The sequence below is a fragment of the Geotrypetes seraphini genome, chromosome 12 (genome assembly GCF_902459505.1).
Source record: "Geotrypetes seraphini chromosome 12, aGeoSer1.1, whole genome shotgun sequence".
Lineage (NCBI taxonomy): Eukaryota > Metazoa > Chordata > Amphibia > Gymnophiona > Dermophiidae > Geotrypetes > Geotrypetes seraphini.
In genome coordinates, this window is record NC_047095.1 from 37,168,281 (window position 1) to 37,181,950 (window position 13,670).

A 13,670-nucleotide genomic window follows, 5' to 3' on the forward strand; every position below is an offset into this window, starting at 1 on the left:
AAAGTTTGGGATTGGGCGATTCGCCACAACACCGTCCTCAAAGCTGTCTACATTCAGGGGGCGGACAATGCCTTGGTGGACAACTTGAGTCGTCTGCTACAACCTCATGAGTGGACCCCCCACTCAACGCCCCTCCATCACATCTTTTCTCAGTGGGGAACACCTCAGATCGACCTCTTTGCAGCCCCCCACAACTTCAAACTGCCTCAGTTCTGCTCCAGGATCTACACTCTTCACCGCCTCGAGGCAGATGCTTTTCTTCTGGACTGGACGAATCTCTTTCTATATGCTTTCCACCAGCCTCTTCAATGGAAACCCCTCTCTGCTTATCCAGTGGTTTCCAGATTCATGAAAGGACTCTTCCATGTCAACCCTCCCCTCAAACCGCCTCCAGTGGTTTGGGACCTCAATGTTGTCCTTTCTTAGCTTATTAAACCTCCATTTGAACCTCTTCACAAGGCTCATCTGAAGTATCTCACTTGGAAAGTGGTGTTTCTCATTGCCCTCACTTCTGCTCGTCGAGTGAGTGAGCTTCAAGCATTGGTTGCGGATCTACCTTTCACAGTGTTCCACCATGACAAGGTGGTCCTTCGCACTCATCCAAAGTTCCTCCCCAAAGTGGTCTTGGAATTTCATCTGAATCAATCCATTATTCTTCCTGTGTTTTTCCAAAGCCTCATTCTCATCCTGGAGAATCAGCTCTTCATACTCTGGACTGTAAACGTGCTTTGGCTCTCTACCTGGTATGCACCAAGCCACACAGAACTGCTCCTCAACTTTTCATCTCCTTTGATCCGAACAAGTTGGGACGCCCCATCTCTAAACATACCTTCTCCAACTGGATGGCGGCTTGTATCTCCTTCTGCTATGCCCAGGCTGGATTACCCCTTCACAGTAAAGTAACAGCCCATAAGGTCAGAGCAATGGCAGCTTCTGTAGCCTTCCTCAGATCGACACCGATTGAGGAGATTTGTAAGGCTGCCACTTGGTCCTCGGTTCACACCTTCACTTCTCATTATTGTCTGGATACTTTCTCCAGTTGGACAGTTTGGCCAAACAGTATTAAAAAATTTATTCTCCTAAGTTGCCAACTCTCCCACCACCATCCCATTGTGGTTAGCTTGGAGGTCACCCATTAGTGAGAATACCTGTCTGCTTGTCCTGGGATAAAGCAATGTTACTTACCGTAACAGTTGTTATACAGAGACAGCAGGCAGCTATTCTCACGTCCCACCCACCTCCCCTTGGTTGGCTTCTCTGCTAGCTATCTGAACTGAGGAGACACGCCCTGGTCTGGGCGGGAAGACACTCGCGCATGCGCGGGGCGGGCAACTCGAAACTTCGAGTGTTCTTCAAGCAAAAATGCTTGTGAGGCGTCCGCATCGGGGCTCCGTTGGATCACGTCACCCATTAGTGAGAATAGCTGCCTGCTGTCCCTGGATAACAACTGTTACGGTAAGTAACATTGCTTTACGAGCATAATTCGTTCCAGAAGCATGCTCGTAAACCAAATTGCTCCTATATCAAAGCGAGTCCCCCCCCCCCGAGGCCAGCAGCACTGCTCTAACTCCCCGAGAACCGGCATTGATCCCCCTGCTCAAGAAGGGCCCCTGTGTGATTTGGCACCCCCCTCCCCCCCCCGGCCACGATCCGGCACACCCCACCCACCGGAACACTTTGCTTACCCTCCATCTGGCACCGGCACCAATGCAGAGGACATGCCGGTGCTTGAAGATCTGCAGTCCTTTTTGCATCTGCGCATGCTCAAGGCCTTCGAGTTCCGGTCTCTCCGAGATTCTCGTTGGGGGGGGGGGGTGCTCGTACATCATGGCAAGCTCGGTTTGCGAAGTAACAATTTTGCGAATGTTTTGTTCGTCTTGCAAAACACTCGCAAACTGGTGCACTCGTAAACCAAGGTACCACTGTATTTTGAAACCACATTTTTCATTTTTTTAAAATGACAGGTAGGAACTTCTCCTTGGGTTCTTTTCCAGCTTGTTTCAAAATACATATACTGTACAGTCAAACCTCGGTTTGCAAGTGTTTTGCAAGACGGGCAAAACATTCTCGCAAATCTTGTCTCGCAAACCGAGCATTGACTTGATTTGCGAGCACTCCCCGAGAACTGGCATCGCTCCCCCTCCTCCCCCCGAACAGCATTCAGCCTTACTCCATCTGACACAGGCATGCAGCCCACAGGACATGCTGGTGAAAGAAGTTCCTGCCTCTTGTCTGGGCCTTGAGCATCTGCACATGCTCAAGGCCTTCTGTTTCTCACTCTTTCCAAGATTCTCGGAGAGAGCGAGAACCAGAAGGCCTTGAGCATGCGCAGATGATCAAGGCCCAGGCAAAAGGCAGGAACTTCTTGCACCTGCACGTCCTGTGGGCTGAATGCCGGTGCCATTTGGGGGTAAGGCTGAATTCTGTTCGGGCGGGCGGTGCCGGTTCGCACGGAAGTGGGGGGGGGGGGGGGAACATATCAAGCAAGTTTTCCTTACTTTCTGTGGAGAAACTCACTTTGATGTATGAGTAATTTGGTTTACGAGCATGTTTCTGGAACAAATTATACTCGTAAACCAAGGTTCCACTGTAGTTCATATTGATAGTTGTAATATTAGGAAGGCAGGTTGAATTTCCTCAGGAATGAAATTGAAGGTATTCAAATTAGTTACATAGTAGAAATTATCACCATTCTGTGAAATCTAGACCACATTCATTTGTGAATCGTTTTTTTTTTCTTAAGTTGTAGCCTTTTGTTTCATGTTCTTTTTGGTCCTGACATTTCTGTGTGTGTTTGTTTAAGGTGGTGAGACAATAAAAAATATAAGCCAGCAATCGGGTGCTAGAATAGAACTTCAAAGAAATCCTCCACCAAATGCGGATCCGAACATGAAATTGTTTACCATTCGTGGATCACCACAACAGATTGATTATGCCAGGCAGCTTATAGAGGAAAAGATTGGGTTAAGTACGGTATGTTATCAATCCCTTTATGTCAGTGGTCTCAAACTCGTGGCCCGGAGGCCACATGCGGTCTGCCAGGTACTATTTTGAGGCCCTCGGTATGTTTGTCATAATCACAAAAATAAAACAGTTTCTTGAGCATATGTCTCTTTAGCTATAAATTACAATATTATTAATAAGACTTGGCCAAAAGGAAAGATTTATAAACTATAGAGTTTTACCTCATGCAAAATTGTCATTTCTTTAATAAGACATTAATTATTTTTTCTGAGGCCCTCCAAGTACATACAAATCCAAAATGTGGCCCAGCAAAGGGTTTGAGTTTGAGACCACTGCTTTATGTGCATATTTTTGTTTTTGTCCTTTATAATTTGGCATAAAATCAGTTAAACCCTACATGCTTTTTATCTTTATTTTTCTGTTGCTTGGTGGTTTCAGATCTTCTGGAATATGATTTCCCTTTTGTATATGAAGCATATAAAATTAGTTTGTTCAAAACAGTTTTAAATGTTTTTCCACTTATGTCCTTGCCCATGCCAGACTAGTGTGAATAATTGGATTATGTTCACCTGTCAACAGAAAGAACCAGTGGAGGGAGAAAAAAAGCTCAGGCCTGACGGAGGCTGTCACAGATATTTCAGCAACTTCAAATAGGCTTCTTCTGAGAAGGCTATAGATTGATTATCTTAGGACAAGCAGGTAGCATATTCTCACATATGGGTCATGTCATCCATAGAGCCCAGTACGGACAGCATGAAAAGTGAACTGTCACTTTAAAGTTTTAAGAAACTTTGTGACTGCCCATACCACGCAAATGCGAGTACCTTCCTGCTTGACGCCCGCTCATGGTACCTCAGTTCTTCATTTTTGACTGGACTTTTTCAGTTGGCTTTGCCTTCCTGCTTCGCGTTTCTTTTTCTAGGTTTTTCTTTTATTCTAGTTTTTTTGTCCAAGCTTGGGCTTTGAGGTTCTTTCCCCCAGTGGGGCTTCGCTCACCATTGAGCTTAATCTCACAGATGAGATTTTTCCCATGTTAAAACCTATGACGGGATTTAAAAAGTGCTAAAGGTTCCAGAGGCCTATTTCGATAATAGACCCCCCCCACCCCCCCCATAATTGGTGTCTTCAATGTTTTGGGCCCTGATCACCAATTTGAATCGTTGTGTCCTTGGTGTATGGAATTCTTATACCTAAGTAAGTTATGTGAAGTAGTCTGCATTAGATTTGTCTTTAGTGGTATATTAGAAACCCGGAACTACCGTATTTTTCGCTCCACAAGACGCACTTTTTCCACCCCCAAAAGAGGGTGGAAATAAGGGTGCGTCTTATGGAGCGACTACCCAAACCCCTATCATTACCTCTTTGTAAATTCTCAGGTTCTCCCTTGCTGGACGCGGCTGCCTGGAGCACTGACAGCTGATGCAGCTGCCTCCGAGTCCTCTTCTCTTGCGGCAGAGCGGTGCACAAGATTGCTGGCCTGGTCCTGTGCCGTTTCCCACGAGCGTTCTTAATAGGAGAGTTCTCAGGGGAAGCGACGTGGGACCAGGCCAGCAGCCTTGTGCGCCGCTCTGCTGCAAGGGAAGAAGACTCAGAGGAAGCCGCGTCAGCTGTCAGTGCTCCAGGCAGCCACATCCAGCCAGGGAGGGCCTTGGAATTTAAAAAAGGTAACTGTGGGGGAGGGAGACTGGGAGCTGCCATTCCTAATTAAAAATAGAGGGGGGCGTGCCGGCCAAATTAAAAATAAGGAGGGCGAAGTTGGGCCTTCCTGCCGGGGGGAGGCCTGCCTGCCTGCCTGTGGGGCCTACCTGGGACGGAGGTAGGCATGCTTGCCTGCTTGTTTGCCTGGGGGGGTAGGCCTGGGAGGTGGAGTGCTCCTGCCTGCCTGGGGGGGCTGCCTGGGAGGGGGAAGGCCTGCCTGCCTACCCTGTCCCGACCTGCCTGCCTACCCTGTCCCGGCCTGCCTGCCTGCCTGCCCTGTCCTCACCTGCCTGCCACTAGGCCTGCCTGCCCTGTCCCCACCTGCCTGCCTGCCTGCCCTGTCCCCGCCTACCAATAGACCACCAGAGGGGGAACAGGGTACACAGCCTGGCAAGGGGGAGGGACAGGGTGTAGAGCTTGGCAAGGAGTGTGGGGTTGGGTACAGAACCTGGCAGGGAGAATTTGATTCAGAATATTTTTTTTCTTGTTTTTCTCCTCTAAATCTAGGGTGCATCTTATGGTCAGGTGCGTCTTATGGAGCGAAAAATACGGTAGTTGCCTTTGGTTGTTTTAGCTTTAACATAAGATACTTGGCAGCTGAAAGTGGCTCCAGCCCTGTATAAAGCTCCTCTCCCCTCCACCTGGCTCCATTTTCTGGCAGGGGAACATAACCCATACAAGAAAAGTAATTATAAATTCAAATTTCCAGTGTAAAAGGAACACGAGTCTTCAGCAATGAGCTATTTGCTTTTTACTTGTGAGTTTTGCAGAAAGATTCGTCTACAGCTTTTCAGTTCTGCCTCCTTGTGTCAGTGGGCAATGCCCCATCTCTTCAGTTGTGTGTTTTTTTTTTTTTCTCTTTTGCAATCGGGTTGAAAAGGTGTCTTTTCTTCTGTTCTGCAACGGATTTATTATTTTCAGGCTTTATACGAAGTCCGAGGCTTCACGGTGCTCCAGAAATTCCCAGGATTTCTGGAACAGCTTTGCATGGAAGAAAATACAGAGCACTGTAACTGGGGTGAGGGGGCAACCCTTTTGCAGGGTACCTACCTAGCAGGCCTTCACTGATTTGAGGATTACTTGGAGTGCATTTCCCTGGAATTTCAGCTCGTCCCTGATTTATCAGGCTCTTGAGTGCAGGCTGAGTGGCAATGCTTTGGTCCAGAGAACTAGTGAAAGTGGAGTGATTCTAAAGGACGGGTAGGATCGCAGAGTGGACTTGGTCCCCAAATGACAGTTTGAAGCTCTAACATTGGGGCCTGTAAGCAGCAAAGGCACCTGCCATAAGATGCTGCATCAGTCTCCTGCTTTGGAGGAGGATATATGCCCCCCAGGTAGTAGTTTCAGGATTTTGATTATGTAGCAAACTCTCTATTTGACGTCATGAGCAAACTGATTTTTTTCTCTCTGCCCGCAGAATGCTCTGGATCAGACAATGGGTGGAAGATTCTGCTTATAAAGCTACTTTGAGCAAGCTTACTTTCAAAAGACAAATATTCTTGGTAAAGGGTTAGATGACCTTATGGCCTGTGTGGCAGATTGTTGTCTTAAGTCATTACCAGACAATAGACCATGTATCATTGTTTTTTTTTTTTGGGGGGGGGGGGGGTGTCAAGTCATGGTTCCTTTTGTGGTTAGTCGGTCTCACCAGAGATCAGTTTACAGATCTAGACAGAGGTTCGGGGGCTCCAGAAGAGCTCACATACCAGGTTCCTGCTCAGCAGCCCCTTCTAAGAAGTCCCGATAATTCCAGGTTGAAGGCTGAGCTAATCCAAATAGGAGTGAGACCCGCGGAGTTCAGGAAAGCCTGGGTGAATATTTTTTGGACAAATGGGTCCTTGACATTATTTGAGAGAACTACAAATTCAATTTATTTCAGTCCTCTTCAGGATTTCTTTGTGGCATCTCCAGCCAGAAAGCCATAGAAAGCAGACATAGTCTGAGTGACAGTAAAACAGCTTGTGGATATTCTAGCCATAGAGTCTGGGCCAGATGCAGAATGGAGATTGTGCGCTCAGTCATTGGTTCTGTGACACCGGGGAAATTCCTAGCCTCAGTGGACTTGACAGAGGCTTACTTATATATCCTTATATAACAGCATTTTCCATTTTCAGCACTAGCGTTTGGTTTGGCAACAGCACCGCACACCTTTACCAAGGTGATGGTGGTGGCAGCAGCGCATTTGCGCAAGGCAGGGATCCAAGTATACCCATACTTGCACAAATGGCTAATCAGGGTTCCGTCCAAGACCAAAAGTCACAAGGCAGTAACACAAGTTGTCCAGCAAGACATGGGATGGGTTAACAATTTCAGGAAAAAAAAACCCTGGAACTGACTCATTCCCTGAAGTACTTGGGTATTCTGTGCAATATGACAGAAGACCGTGGTTTCTTCCAGAGCTTCACAAGTTGAAGTTAAGGACTCGGATCTTAGAGTTTCAGGCAATGCCAATTCCTACATCTTGGCACTACTTGCAGGTGTTGGGTCAGTGGTAGCAATCATAGAAGTGGCACATTGGGTGAAAGTTAATTTATGCTGTCTTCAGAATGCACTGTTAGCCTACTGAGCTTCAACGTAGGGAAATGAGCTTCAACATAGGCAAATGAGCTTCAACGTAGGGAAATGCAAGGTCATGCATATAGGGAGAAGGAACCCGATGTTCACTTACAAAATGGGGGGATCAATGCTAGGGGTCAGTAAGCTGGAAAGAGACCTGGGAGTGATGGTAGACACGACATTGAAGGCGTCGGCACAGTGCGCCACAGCCTCGAGGAAAGCAAACCAAATGTTAGGTATCATTAAGAAGGGTATCTCGACCAGAACGAAGGAAGTCATCCTGCCACTGTACCGGGCTATGGTGCGCCCGCATCTGGAATACTGTGTACAGTACTGGTCACCGTACCTCAAAAAGGACATGGCAATGCTTGAGGGAGTCCAGAGAAGAGCAACTAAACTGATTAAGGGTATGGAAAACCTTACATACACTGACAGACTGAAGAAGCTGGGGCTGTTCTCCCTGGAAAAGCGGAGACTCAGAGGAGATATGATAGAGACCTTCAAGATCCTGAGGGGCATCGAAAAGGTTGACAAGGACAGATTTTTCAATTTGAAAGAAACCACAAGAACAAGGGGTCACTCGATGAAATTGAAGGGGGACAGGTTTAGAACAAACGCAAGGAAATTCTTTTTCACACAGAGGGTGGTGGACACATGGAACACCCTTCCGGAGGCCGTGATAGGAAATAGCACAGTACAGGGTTTCAAGGAAGACCTGGATAGGTTCCTGGAGGACAAAGGGATTGAGGGGTACAGATAAGAGCAGTGGAAGGTTTAGAGATAAGTGTAGAGGTAGGTATAAAATTAGTCAGGGACCGCTGCTCAGGCAATATGCCTGATGGGCCGCCGCATGAGCGGACCGCTGGGCGGGATGGACCTCTGGTCTGCCCCGGTGGAGGCGACTACTTATGTACTTATGTACTGGTCTGTGCAGATGGATTCACTTCGGATCCTGTTGAACTAGACACAGAGGCGTTGGAGTCTTTAGGCAGAGACAGTATCCAAGATTTGCCTCTCCGTATTTCCTCTCGAGTGATACTAATAACAGATGCCAGTCTACTGAAAGTGGGGGCTGAGCAAAAGTAAGATGGTGGCCTGATGCTTCTCCAAAGATTCCATCGTACCTGCTTGCAAGTTTTTGGAGCACCCAATGGTAAAAAGGAAGTCCAAGTTCCAGGTTCTCCTGGACGAAACTACTCCCTTGTCAGGCCTGATGTACGCCTTCGTGGAACGTGGCTCAGTAGCTGGAAGATCGGAGGTTTCCTCTGCTGGCGAACCCGCACGAACTGAGGCGCGAGATTTCTCCTTAGAGGACGTCACTCTATCCTCCGAAGATCGTAGTCCGTCCAGCTGTCCTGGAGCGACAGGGGAGTCCTTTTTGGATGTGCCGGCCCAGGAGTCCTACTTGCTGGTCCCACGGAGCGGAAGGACTGACCCCGGTAGGGGTCGAGAGAATGGAAATTCATCTCTCCAGCGGGCGTTAAGAACTTGGCAAAATCAAGAGGATGTTTCTTCAGCTGAGGCGGCTCATGCTATACAGGGAGCTGCAGGGAGTATCAGAGCAGAAGTCCCTCCTTTACAGAGGAGTTTTATTCAACTATCAATCAAGTGCAATAACTGATGCGAGAGCTTGCTATGGCAAAGTCCAGAGGTGAGGTGAGCTTATAACAGCTATATAAATGTTAATGATGGCTGCACTCAGGTGGCTTGTTTTGGTTCTACCTTGTTTGCATTAAGTTTCATGGAGTTTAATTCATTGTCTTTGTTACAGAGCAGCAAAGACTTCACTTGGTTGGAGAGTTCCCTATCTCCTCCTTGTTTCTCCTCTTTTAGGGGGGTGATCATCTGCTTTGGTATGAACTGAAGAGATTGGACAATGCCCACTGACACGAAGAGGCAGAAGTGAAAAACTGTGGATGATTCCTTCTGCAAAACTCACAGGTAAAGGTGAATAACCCACTGGTCAAGACTCATGTTCCTTTGTACTGGAAAGACTATTGAGGTAAGACCTTCAGGTTTCTTACCTTTTGGTTTAATTCATGTGTTTTACCAGAGAATAGCTTATGCTCATATTTTCACCAGCGCTTGTTATTTTTGTGGTTTTGAGGCTTAAGCTTACAGATGTTTTCCTTTATTTGCAGGGTCCAGTAAATCCCTTAGGTCCACCTGTTCCTCACGGGCCACATGGTGTTCCTGGCCCCCATGGCCCACCTGGTCCACCTGGTCCTGGGAATCCCATGGGACCATATAACCCACCACCGTATAATCCAGGGCCTCCTGGTCCTGGACCAGCACCTCAGTAAGTGCTTACATTCAGCAATTTTTTTTTTTTAACAATGGTAAGCTCCATATATATTTGTCTTGACTGATTTTATCCCATGTCCTTTATTGCAGTGGCCCTCCAGCCCCTTATGCACCTCAAGGGTGGGGAAATACGTATCCACATTGGCAGCAGCCAAACCAGCCAGATCCTGGTAAGTTGCTCAGCTATTCAGGCTATGAAGTGCATTTGAGAGTATACTGTTGTGCATTATTTTGTTTAATATGTAAACTATAAAATGAAGGTTAGATGCTTTTTATAAATCTCCTTTGTGTTCCAGGTTCATGTGCAAGTAGATTTTTATTTAAATCTTTCATGAAGAACCTTTTATAAATCTCCTTTGTGTTCCAGGTTCATGTGCAAGTAGATTTTTATTTAAATCTTTCATGAAGAACCTTTTGGTTAGCTACCTTTGGGTAAAGTCACAGAAATGTGTGAAATAATAATGATGAGCCCCTGTACGCTGGACTGCTAAGGAAGTTGAATGAATGAACTGTTCTTCTTTAGCGCCTCTCTAGACCGGCACAGAAAGGATGGGTTTATGCTCCTCTGCCAGCAGGTGGAGACTGAGACATTAACTTTTGGCAGTAGTACAAGAGGGCTGTGCAGCCCCATCTACAATTAGTCTGTTCTGAGTTTCCAGCAGGTGGAGGTGGTAAGCCTGTTGAGTGAGATTAATGACCTTTTTTTATCCCTGTTTGTGGGTGCGAAATTGAGCTTGGGGGACCCTTTTGGAGGTCCGTCCAACCTTGGGGTTGCTACACATGACTAGTAGAGTCTCTTCCCCCCATCTCCCCCAAAATTTTTGGCTTAGAGGTGCCTCAGCTGTAAGCAAGGCATATGACTTTGAGAGCCTGTGGGGGTCTACTCTGTGTGTTAGTTATATTTGTTAAAAAAAAAAAAACCAAACAATCCTGAGGCAGTGCTGGTCTAAAGGGAAGCTTTTAATTAACTTTAATTGAAGTTAATTGCTTAACCGGTGGTTTTGCTTTTTCTTGTGTAGCAGTTTGCAATGAGCAGTGAGCACGGGCAACCGCTCCAAAGGGGAATCCTGGTAGGCTTTGGGTGCCAATGAGCAGGTTTCCCCTTCGCACATGCACAGCTCGTTGGGCTGCAGGCAGTGGGGCAGCCCGAACTTCTCCTACTGCCCATTTAGGGATTTCCCCAGCCACCGACGGTCAGGGAAAAAATGTTTACCTTATCACTGATAGTGCTGGGGATTCCCTTTTTTGCTGTACCGCTGATAGTGCTGGGGACTCCCTTTTCACTACAGCAGCAGCTGCCTGCAGTCCTGCTTTAGCAGCTGGGTCTGTTCAGACCTCTTTGCCACTACAGGCCTCAGGGGAGATTTTTTCAGCAGGCTTTTCCTCAATTTTGGCAGGAAGCTCTGCCATCCTTTGTCAACCTCTCCAGACCGATGCAGCCTTCACTAATGGGTAATAGCTCACCATGACCAGCAGGTGAAGACTGAGACCAAACTTTTGGTTGTAGTACTTAATAGCTGTCCCTCCCACTAACTGTCTTCTCTCAGTCTCCAAACAGGTGGTAGGTGAGCTGTGCCAGTCTCTCCTTGTTAAAGCTGTTGGCATTTGTTTAGGGCTTCTTATCCCTGTTCTGGTCCCAGACTGAGCTTGGAGAGGCCCTGTTTGTGAAACCCGCGAGGTCAGATGGATCCCCATCGACGGGTCTTTGTTGAAATCCTCCCCCCCCCATCTCCTCCATCTCCCCAAAACTTTGTAGAGGTGCCTCAGTGGTAAGCCTTGCAACCAATACAGGTAAGGCATATAGCTTTGAGAGCCAGTGGAGTCTGTTCTGGGGGAAAAAAAAATCCTGAGGCAGTGCCGGTCTGAATGGGTCCTTCAGGACTGTGTAATTATGTTTTTTGTTAACCGGCACTTTTTACTGAGAGAAAGTGCTCACTCTGCTTCAGACGTGAGGGACTTGCGGCCGGCCTGTGCAAGCATTGTGCAGGCCACCGCGAAGGGGAAACCTCGTTGGCATTGGGTACCGGTGTCCAGGCTTCCCCTTTGTGAGTGCCTCGCGAACTGGCATCTGATAACCCTCACAGGGATTTCTCTAGCCGCCAACGGTCAGGGTAAAAAGGATTCCCTTACTGTCGAAGCTGCTGAGGACTCCCTTTTCACAGCTGAGGGCTTGCCTGCTTTAGCGGCTGGGGCAATTCAAGCTTCCCAGCCGCTACAGGATCCACTCTGTTTTTGGCGGGAAGCACCCCCATTTTATCTGCAGCCTCAGGTGACCTTCCCCCTGTATTGGAAAGACAGGAGCAGGTTTCTGATGGGTCCACTGCTTTAGCAGTTAGTCCCATTGGGCCGCCAGGGGTTTCCCCCCAGATTTTCTTTTTGCCTTGTGCAAGGCTTACTTTATCCCAGGACAAGCAGGCAGCATAGTCTCTTGTATGGGTGATGTCACCGACGGCCCCAGTACGGACCACTTTAAAAGTGCATCTCCACTTTAAGACTTTAGAAAGTTTGTGATAGCCCGAACTGCGCACAAGCTAGTGCCTTCCCGCCCAACGTGGTCACGCGGTCCCTCAGTTTTCTAGTTTCCGCGGAGCCAGTAAGACGCGCTTCAGCTTCTGTTGAAGTTTATTTTTCTTTGCTTGCCTTCCCACTCTCATGGATTGTGACTTTTTTTGTCATAATTTGTTCCTTTTATCGTTCTTTATTTTCCCGTCGCGAGCTCTGGCCTACTTGGGCCTTATGGAAGCTTTTCGCCATAGAGTTTGATTTGTTAACTGCTGTCTTCCCATCCATGTCCCGGCCGTTGATGGGTTTCAAAAAGTGCAAACGCAACCAAAAATAGGAAACAAAGGTCCAACTGTCTGCAGTAAAAAATAATCCAAAGCAAACAAAACAGAAGACTGCAGACCTTGTACACGATGCAGGCAGACTTTATTTATAACAAGTAAAACATAAATTAAAAATTAAAAACCTCTTGCTAGGCAAGGGACCCAACACGGTCTGTGTTTCGTACAATCTTCATCAGGGGTCCTATTAGGTAAAAAGAAAAAAAGTATCAATGGGGTAACCTTGGACAAACAGCAATGAAAGTGACACGCTCTGGTAACTGAAACGCTGGTGACGCACTGTGAAACCTGCGGCATTAGTGTCACGCTGAAAAGATTGTACGAAACACGGACCGTGTTGGGTCCCTTGCCTAGCAAGAGGTTTTTAATTTTTAATTTATGTTTTACTTGTTATAAATAAAGTCTGCCTGCATCGTGTACAAGGTCTGCAGTCTTCTGTTTTGTTTGCTTTCAAAAAGTGCAGTCACTGTGCTCGGCCCATTTCATTAACCGACCCTCACCGCTGGTGCTTGCAGTATCTGGGATCTGAGCACCGTGCCAACTCTTGCTCCTGTTTCTTATCCCTTCAGAAACGCACCCTAAAAAAAGGTTACTTCAGCAAAGACTGCTATTCGGCGCTGCAATGGGCACAGAGCCAAGTTCATCTCCGACGCTATCCGCAATTCCCAAGACCGCACCGACCAAGGTGACACCAAGGGTGGATTCACCAATGTTAACTCCAGTGTCGCAACTCACAGTGGGGAAGCCTTCCCCTACCCCCTCTGGGCCTCAGGTCAAAGCAGCAGTGAGCCAAGTCCTACCGACCTCGAGGAAACCCAAAAAACGTTCCGCTCTGATTTCGGTGAGTGCCTCGACTTCGGCCTCCTCATCGCCGGAGCCGCAGAACCGCTCCGAAGGTACCGGCAAAGAAGCCAGCGGTACCGGTGCATACTTTGAAGCAACAGATTCAGGTGTTGCTTAGGGATGAGTTACGGGACCAGTTACAAATTCTGCTCCCAACTCAAGTTTTTCTCATGTCAACATCGACTCCATCGGTGCCAGTCCGGTCTGAGCCTTCGACACTGGTTGAGCCAGTCGTGGAATCTCCATCGGTGCCGTCACTGCTTGACCAATAACCGATACCTACCAGTCACCAGCACCGGTCTTTTTCAACTCAGACATCTCCTGACTTGATGCCGGTGAGATCGGGAAAAGTATTGCAGAAGTTGAAACACCTTCAACCTTTGGTGCCGCTTCCTCGGCGTCGAACGACCCGAGATTCAGACCTCTTGGATGATTCTCTCCAGAGCCTGTTCTATCCGACTA

At 47.6% G+C, this 13,670-nt stretch overlaps 1 protein-coding gene across 3 annotated transcripts in view; it reads left to right on the top strand.

Moving 5' to 3' along the window:
* FUBP1 (far upstream element binding protein 1) overlaps positions 1-13,670 on the top strand; it is a 288,549-nt gene that overhangs the window by 167,036 nt on the left and 107,843 nt on the right. For all 3 annotated transcript variants that reach the window (XM_033916010.1, XM_033916009.1, XM_033916011.1), the window contains 3 exons: positions 2,804-2,973; positions 9,360-9,517; positions 9,613-9,692. In XM_033916010.1, coding sequence (XP_033771901.1) covers positions 2,804-2,973; positions 9,360-9,517; positions 9,613-9,692 — 408 coding nt within the window. The remainder of the gene's footprint in view (positions 1-2,803; positions 2,974-9,359; positions 9,518-9,612; positions 9,693-13,670) is intronic.